The sequence below is a fragment of the Aegilops tauschii genome, chromosome 6 (genome assembly GCF_002575655.3).
Source record: "Aegilops tauschii subsp. strangulata cultivar AL8/78 chromosome 6, Aet v6.0, whole genome shotgun sequence".
Classification (NCBI taxonomy): Eukaryota; Viridiplantae; Streptophyta; class Magnoliopsida; order Poales; family Poaceae; genus Aegilops; species Aegilops tauschii.
The window spans coordinates 248,999,485-249,008,736 of NC_053040.3; the positions used below are offsets into that span (position 1 = coordinate 248,999,485).

General features: G+C 45.7%; 1 protein-coding gene and 1 long non-coding RNA gene across 2 annotated transcripts; both read right to left on the reverse strand.

Annotated features, from left to right (window-relative positions):
* Positions 1-906: 906 nt before the first annotated feature.
* LOC109731581 (uncharacterized) lies at positions 907-8,462 on the reverse strand. The gene is made up of 3 exons (XR_005760138.3): positions 7,618-8,462; positions 7,124-7,161; positions 907-1,382 (listed from the first exon to the last, which is right to left on the reverse strand). It is a non-coding gene; the product is annotated as an uncharacterized lncRNA (long non-coding RNA).
* Positions 2,743-4,518, reverse strand: LOC141025612 (uncharacterized). Its single transcript, XM_073501357.1, has 2 exons — positions 3,656-4,518; positions 2,743-3,587 (listed from the first exon to the last, which is right to left on the reverse strand). The coding sequence occupies exon 1, from the start codon at positions 4,516-4,518 to the stop codon at positions 3,943-3,945; it is 576 nt and encodes a 191-aa protein (XP_073357458.1). The 3' UTR covers positions 2,743-3,587; positions 3,656-3,942.
* Positions 8,463-9,252: the final 790 nt, after the last annotated feature.

A 9,252-nucleotide genomic window follows, 5' to 3' on the forward strand; every position in this document is an offset into this window, starting at 1 on the left:
CACAGTGCAAACTAGGAAACATGCCCAAAACTGACTGTGCACACCAAGTGCTCGACAGAATGCCAAGTGCACTTAGGCAACTCTTGGAGTGGCCAAAATCTCCAGATCAGGGTCTCTTTAGATGCAGAAGATGGTGGCAAGATCATAAGGGCAAAACCAGAAACTTGCTAGTGCAAGTTTTGCAAAACTCCAGTTTTGGACAGAAAGAAAAAGGGTTTATAGCATGCACTTAAAAACCTCCAATGAGTCCACTCTCCTGGACTTAAGGGTTTTGAAGGGAGGGCTACAAGTAGGAAAAAGCTCAGGGTCACTAGAGCAAAATAAAATAAGGTTGCAGTACAAATCACCAAATTGGACCAGAATGCAAAAGAGGGTGATTCACTCAAATTTTTCAAAGAACATCACTGGGTTTTTGCATAGAGTTTAATTGTAGGCATCCACTGACATCTCCAAACACTTGGAAGAATTTTTAAAGAAATATTTAAATGGGTTGTAGTGCAAAAGTGCCTACTGGACCAGATTGGAAAAGTTGGTGCAGAGCTCAAAGTCTCCAATGGCCAAAAGGTATTTTTGCATAAAAGTGATGTGGAAACATCACATGACATCCTCAAATTTTGGTGGAAATTTTAAAGGCATTTATCAAATGGTTGGAGTGCAAAACAGGCTCCAAATTCAAAGAAATCATTTCTGAGAGAATAAAGCTCTGAGAAAACAAATCTTGCAATTAAACCCACTGTTAAAGAATTGTTTTATAAAGAGGGCATATAAGTCCAACAATACTCTTTCAAGGTTTTTCCACTAGAGGTAAAAATCCAAAATAACAAAAGGGTAAATCTTGACAAATGGAAAAGTTTTATTTCCTGGCAAAATTTTAATAAATAAAACAAGGTCAAAATTTTGGGGTGTCAAAACTATATTGGTTCAGCCATACACATGCAGAGAAAGTATAAGAAACATGGGGAAAAAGAGACCGGAAAGGGGTGAAGGGGGAACCATAGGTGGAAGAATGAGCCGCCGAAGTCAGGCTGCCACTGTCGAGGCCACCTCCAATGCACAGCTTCTAACAGACCCCTGTTAGAGCATCTCCATCCGTTCGGCCCCCCAGGGCGCCGAAAAAGAGCGGCCTGAGGGCGAGCCGGCGCTAGATTGGCCCCTGGGGCGACCTAGCTCCCAGTCACACCCCCAGGCGCCGCCCCCCAGGTCGCGGCAATTTCAAACTTGTTCGTTCCCGCTCACAAAAGACGCCACAAGTCCGGCGATCACAGTCAACAGTTCGCAGAAAAGACGCCATAAGTCTGGCGATCACAGGCCATAGTTCGGCGATCGGCTAAATAGTCCGGCGTACCAAAAAAGAACGCCACAAGTCTGGACCCATAAATGTCCTAACAAAAGGAACCTCAGGTCAGCATCTCATGAGAACATATTTTTTTTAACTTGCTACATGCCAACATGTTCAGAGTAACCACGGAGTAGGAAAAAAGGTTATCCTACAATAATTACCTTCTTTGTTGTCTCAGATCTATTAATTTCGTTGCATATTGAAAAATACCATAAAGTTATCTATACATAGAAGAATCAAAGAGTGTGTGCTACTGTTTTGGACATACTAACAGACTCTCATGCAAAATTATGATTTCCAGGCAACCACTAGAATAAGAAACAAAAAATCTTACGGAAATAGCAGGACATAAGATAAATCCTCAGATAAGGTGTCTACTTATATAAAAATTAAGTTGTATCTCTCTGTTCCTAAATATAAGTCTTTTTCACAGATTTCAATATGGACTACATACAGAGCAAAATGAGTGAATCTACACTTTAAACTATGTCTATATACATCCGTATGTAGTCCATATTAAAATCTCTAGAAAGACTTATATTTAGGAACGGAGGGAGTACATATTAAGACGTTGCTCCTGCAAATCGAATCATCATAACATATTTGGTTACAATTTTTCTTTATGAAAATCGAATAATAATTCCCGTTATTAAACTTTGTAAAGTACTAGCCCGCGCATCGAGCGGGCCACTTTTCTAGTTATCAAAAAAATCCAAAGAATTTGTTTATGGCATTCTCATGCATGTTTGACCAAGTTAACCTCACTGATTAGGACAAATGATGATTAGCACAATCTTTGAAATAACATTTGGAGTTGGAATTTCATCTTGTTTAAATTCCACTTCAATTAACTTGTCTAAATATTGCATTAGGTAAATTCAGTACCTCAATATGGCATATCATGCATTTGGTTGTGCATTGCATTGAATGTTGTTCCTTTTTGTGTTTTGCTAGTGTAGTTCCCTCTCAGTAGGCGTTGTTCCGATGGTGAGATCGATGACACCGATGAAGAGCTACTATCTTCAGAAGTGTCAGGCAAGCAAACCCCCTTTGAGCATTCTGATACAATCTCACTCTCGCGCTCCTACTCTCTTTTACTGCATTAGGACAACAACGATTCAACTGTTAGATATTGCGGTAGTTGAACCCATTCCTCTACATGACCTGTCTTTGCCACAGTAAATAGTTGAAACCCACTAGCATGAGTAGGAGTTGTTTGAGCCATGATGTGCCTACTCATTCATGCTTGCTTGTTATGCCTTCTATGCTTAGAGTTGTGTCAGGTCTGATTCATCTGGGATGGATTGGGATGGTGGTGAACATGTCCTGCTATTGAGAGCTAAGTATGTGAACATGATTTGGTAAAGGTAGCGATGAGAGGCCATGTAGGATTACATGGTGGGTTGTCTCATTGGAATCGTCCTTAGGAACTGATTTATGTGTTTGTGATCCAAGAACAACTACTACCACACATTGGGCCCTGAGATAATGCTAGAATACTATGAGTCATATACAACCACATCGCAGAAAAGAACGCCACAAGTCTGGACGCATGCGCAACGCATCACTCGGCGGGGTCGGCCTCCGGCGTCGGCGGAGTTGGCGTGCGCGGGCTTGGCGGTGTCGGAGCTGCTTCTGTGCTGGGCGGCGTCGACACGGCCTCGGTGCTGCTGGGCGTCGTGGAGGCATCATTGCTCGGGTTTGGCGGCGGCGGCGGCGGCGGCGTGGGCGCGGGAGTTGGCGGCGCCGTCGTCGGCAGCTGGTTCAGGATGAGGCCGCGCTCCGCCATGTACCACGCCTTGAGCTTCTCGTTGATGCTCTGGAGCATGTCCGCCCTGCCCATCAGAAAAGCCAGGTCGGTGTTTCTCTTCTTCGCGGCGACGTTGGTCCGGAGCAGGTCGAGCTTGACGGCGCTGTTCGTCATCAACGCCGATCACCGCGCCTCGGTCTTCTCTTCACGCAGGTCGGCCCGGGCCTGTGCGTCAGCGAGGCAATGCTCGATGGACTCTTGCACTCACGCGGTAGCCGCGTCGGGGTGTTTTCCCTTCTTGGCCCCTTTCTTGCCGTCCGGGCGCCCTTCTAACGCGCCCGGCGTCGGCGCGTCCGGCTTGTAGGTCTCCTTGGCCTTGGCGAGGGTGCGCCGGACTTCCGCCCACTTCTCGCACTTCTCGATCCACTTGAAGACGTGGATGTACTTGAATTCTTGGTCGCTGTTGTCCTGGCGATACATGGCGAACATGCGCAGCAGCTGCGCCGAGGAACAAACAGTTGGCGAGCGCGCACGGCGAAGAGAAGCGGGAGACCGGCGTGTCATACCTGATCCTCAATGTTGGCGCCGCTCTCCGGGCGAGCCGCGATCTCCTCGACGATCCCATGCCATTTGTTGCACGCCACCTAGATGAGGCCCCAATGGTTCGCCATTGCCTTCGACCCGCGCTGCATGTAGACGCCTTTGAAGTAGGGGTCGACGAGTTTGCGCTCGTCGAACTCGGCCTTGATGCGCTCCCAATACGTCTCGATGCTCTGGTTTGTGCCGGTGGTCGGGTCGAGGCAGACGACTTTCCACGCTTAGGCGAGACATTCCTGCTCCTTGGACGCCCACTTCATGCGCGGCTCGCCGGTCCTGGCCGCCCCCTTCTTCTTCTTGCGCCTCCTCGCCGGAACAGGCGCCGGCTCCTCCTCCTCGTCCTCCTCCTCCTGCTCGTCCGGCTCCTCCTCGCCGTACTCAGGCCGCCGTCCATGCCGCCGCTGAGGTCCACCGTGTTGTCCTGGGTAGCGAACCCGGGGGACGCGGCGGCCGCGGCCGAGCCAGCCGCGATGATGTCGTCCATGTCGGCGTCGGTCGCTTCGGTGTCGCCGAGGTGCGACGTGGAAGCTTGTGAGAAGGGCAGCGCGCCACGACGGAGAGGGGGCGTCGGGGAGGACGCGTAGGCCGGCGGTGAGTAGTTGTATGGAGGGTACTGCATGCCGGCGAAGGCGGGCGAGGGCGTGAGCTGGGCCGGGTGTCCATGGGGGAAGGTGACGTTGGGATTGAACCCACCGTGCGCGTCCCCGTCGGCGTAGCCCGGCGACGACGTGCCTCCCCATGGTTGCGGCGACGACGAGAAGCCGACCGGAGAGCTGACGCTTTGCTGGCTCCAGGGCGCGTACTGGGCGTGGCCGCCGGGTGGATTCATCATGCCCACGCGAGCCGCCTCGGCTTGATCCGCCTTAGCCGCACCGCAAGCGCCGCGCTGTCCCTGGCTTTCTTGGCGTTGGCCCTGTTCTGCCGGTTGGCGGTGACAGCCTCCCGTCACTGAACTTCCGCCCTCCAGTCGGCGTTGGACATGCCCTGTGGCTTGGACGGCGACGCCCTCGACTTCCTCTGCTTCGGCTGGGCGACGGCGGCGGTCACAGCTGTCGCGGCGCGGGGATCACGTACTTCTCCGGCGGCATGGCGGCCGGTTGGGAGGCGAGCGGGAGGGAGATTGGCGGGAGGAATGGAGAGAATGAGAAGGAAGTGGGGGAAAAGCCGGAAGAACCGGCGGAAAGAAGCTCTCGACTCGCCGACAGAGCGCCCCCACGCCCCTTTTCGCTTGTGCTGGCATCCCAGGCGCCCCCCAGCACGCCGGGTTCGGCTCGGGTGCGCAGGCTGTTATTTCGGTCCAACCCGGCGAAAAACAGACTCGTAGGGACGCGACTGGACCGATTTTTACCCGTCGACACTAAAAAACGCCGGAGAGGCCGTTGAGGACGCGGGTGGAAATGCTCTTAACCCTCCATCGCCGTTCACCGGGCTGAGATATTGAGGAGGCGTACAGGGAGCCAAATTGGGCGCCACCCGTGGCCGCACCAGTGAGTCGAACTGCAGAGGCGCGTGCAGGCGAGACGAGCAAGGTCAGCAAGGAATCGAAGACGGAGGAATTAAATCTGTAGTGCTGATTACCAGCGTCAATAGCCACAACTCATCGGGCAGAAGTAGATTTGGAGCGAGCAGATTGAACAAAATGAAAAGGGGATCAGGCAAGAGCCGTGTGTGAGTGTATGGAGGTGTGAGTGCGAGAGAATATTTTTTCTGGGTGGGGGAGTGCGACTGTGCGAGAGATAAATGTGTGGAGGCTATGCTTTTTTTGAGACACGCGTGTGGAGGCAATGTACATATACTTGAGCCTGTTGGGCTTCTAGCAAAAAAGGTAATTATTTTTTTGCAGAAACAACACAAAACTTTCATACTAATCAGCTACGATTGCGTACATTCCCCTATAAAAAAGGTACAACAGCGTACAGTAATATATCCCTAAAAAAGTAGAGTTCGCATCGTCTAGTGAGACTAAATTATACGAGTATAATTCTCTATGCTGTAAAATACTATAAAAACCCAAAAATTATATGGTACATATACTTTTTGGATTTTTAAGGCACTCATGAAGAGTTCAATAAAAAAAGTTTGCTCCCAACATTTATTCAACACATAATAGGGAAATTTCTCTTATCATGAAAACCATCAAAAAATATGTCTAAGGGTAAAAACATATTTATCAGCACTTGACAAACAAAACATAAGGCACGACAAATATTTATTTTGTTAGTTAATTAAACTTTGTTTAAGTACTAGCCCACGGAAGTAGAATGCATAGACGTCACATGTGTACTAAAGCACACTAGATCCAAACCACACTAAAATTGACGGAGACTGAGAATAATACAAAATCTTATTATTTCCCTTGCACCAATGTGTGGGATAGCGAACATTATTCATTTTAACCCACTGCACCAAGAGGCGAAACATTTTTCAAAACTCATGTTAAAAATTAGCCGTTTGCCGACATCCAAAAGTGATAGTTGAATGCACATGCATTGCTAATTTTGACAATTAGTTAAAGCTTAACAACGGTTCCTATGTTAAAGTGGTAGTTGAATGCCAATGAGAAAACCTAGGATACCCGAGACAAAAATATGTTACTCTCTCTGTCGCCAGATACATGGCATCTAAATCTAGTCATAAAGTCATAATTTTTTTGGTTTAACCAAATATCTAGAAGAAAATATCAAAAACTACTTTTTTATAACTAGATTAAATATATATAGATATGTGTATATATATTGATATTGATATTGATCTGTTATTGTTTATCTTAATATTTTTGTATATATAGTTATATACTGGGTCACACTTGGAAAGCATTGACTTTGTGACAATTTATATGCCATCTACTTGGGGTAGAGGTAGCAACAAAAGCCATATATTTCTTTAGACAAATCAAATAATATGTTTTAATTATGGAACAATAAGGCACATCCCCATACATGTCCTAACAAAAGGAACCTCAGGTCAGCATCTCATGAGAACATATATATTTTTAACTTGCTACATGCCAACATGTTCAGAGTAACCACAGAGTAGGAAAAAAGGTTATCCTACAATAATTACCTTTGTTGTCTCAGATCTATTAATTTCGTTGCATATTGAAAAATACCATAAAGTTATCTATACATAGAAGAATCAAAGAGTGTGTGCTACTGTTTTGGACATACTAACAGACTCATGCAAAATTATGATTTCCAGGCAACCACTAGAATAAGAAACAAAAAAATCTTACGAAAATAGCAGGACATAAGATAAATCCTCAGATAAGGTGTCTACTTATATAAAAATTAAGTTGTATCTCTCTGTTCCTAAATATAAGTCTTTTTTACAGATTTCAATATGGATTACATACGGAGCAAAATGAGTGAATCTACACTTTAAACTATGTCTATATACATCCGTATGTAGTCCATATTAAAATCTCTAGAAAGACTTACATTTAGGAACGGAGGGAGTACATATTAAGACGTTGCTCCTGCAAATCAAATCATCATAAAAAGTATATTTAGTACAACATGCACAAGAAGCAGGCAAATGATAAATGGATTATATATATATATATATATATATATATATCAATGATACAACCAAACACACCTAAGACAAAAAAAATCCCGAAAGCATTATATATTTGAAAATGTCATCATATTTGGTTACAATTTTTCTTTATGAAAATCGAATAATAATTCCCGTTATTAAACTTTGTAAAGTACTAGCCCGCGCATCGAGCGGGCCACTTTTCTAGTTATCAAAAAAATCCAAAGAATTTGTTTATGGCATTCTCATGCATGTTTGACCAAGTTAACCTCACTGATTAGGACAAATGATGATTAGCACAATCTTTGAAATAACATTTGGAGTTGGAATTTCATCTTGTTTAAATTCCACTTCAATTAACTTGTCTAAATATTGCATTAGGTGAATTCAGTACCTCAATATGGCATATCATGCATTTGGTTGTGCATTGCATTGAATGTTGTTCCTTTTTGTGTTTTGCTAGTGTAGTTCCCTCTCAGTAGGCGTTGTTCCGATGGTGAGATCGATGACACCGATGAAGAGCTACTATCTTCAGAAGTGTCAGGCAAGCAAACCCCCTTTGAGCATTCTGATACAATCCCACTCTCGCGCTCCTACTCTCTTTTACTGCATTAGGACAACAACGATTCAACTGTTAGATATTGCGGTAGTTGAACCCATTCCTCTGCATGACCTGTCTTTGCCACAGTAAATAGTTGAAACCCACTAGCATGAGTAGGAGTTGTTTGAGCCATGATGTGCCTACTCATTCATGCTTGCTTGTTATGCCTTCTATGCTTAGAGTTGTGTCAGGTCTGATTCATCTAGGATGGATTGGGATGGTGGTGAACATGTCCTGCTATTGAGAGCTAAGTATGTGAACATGATTTGGTAAAGGTAGCGATGAGAGGCCATGTAGGATTACATGGTGGGTTGTCTCATTGGAATCGTCCTTAGGAACTGTTTTATGTGTTTGTGATCCAAGAACAACTACTACCACACATTGGGCCCTGAGATATGACCCCGCTCGATTTATTAACCCCCATGTACTCTGTCCAGGAGTTGCAACTAGTTTCTGGTGTTTGTGAAATATGTGTTGGAGGTCGTGCGCAGCGCTGACCCTAGGGGTGGGCTATGATGCGGTATAGACATTGTGGCACGGTGTACCGAGGCACCCATTTGGTAGGCATCGGAACCCTGCACACATCGTTTCGGGCCGTAGTGGAAACCTCGGCCGGACATCCTTGCAAATGGAACCCGAATAAGCAATAAACCTGGACTACACACTTATGTGGTTAGTCAGGTTGTGGTCTACACCTACGTAGGCTTTTGCTTGAAGTCTGCCGAGCACATGTCGTGTGCAGACGCTAAGTGTTGGAAACATGTGTGAAGAAGTACACCCCTGCAGGGTTATAAATGATCTATTCTAATAGCCGTGTCCGCGGATATGGACTACTTGGAAAGCTTATATGGTTCATAGATAACTAGAAGTAGATACTCTAAAATGTGCAAGATAAGCGTGAGTGCTATGGATGGCCTTCTCATAGGGAGACGGGAGCGGATCCATAGTGGTGTATTGACATGGTGAATATGTGGACTCGTGTGCGCTTTCGCACCTCAAAGAAAATACTGGTAGTCGTAGTATAGAATAGCCACTGAGTCAAAGCTGGCTTGCTACAGTTAAACTCCACCACCCCTTTGTTGATACTGATGCATATGTAGCTAGTTCTGATATAAGTCTTCCTGAGTACATTTGTACTCACGTTGCTTAATTTATGTTTTGCAGAGAGACTTCGATCTCACTAGTAGTTTCACGTGGCTTGGACGATTAGCTTGGGAATCCCGGATAGAGGTTTGGTTCCTATGGAGAGTCTTGTAGATAGACGGGCTTTCCAGCCTTCTTTCTTTTAGCTGTCTTTACTCACACATGATAAGCTTCCAAATGTGCTTGTTACTTGTATGAATTTGTATGTTGGGTCATGAGACCCATGTTTGTAATATCATGCTATGTATGGCTCCTCGGAGCCTTTTAATTAAGGGACAATTGCAT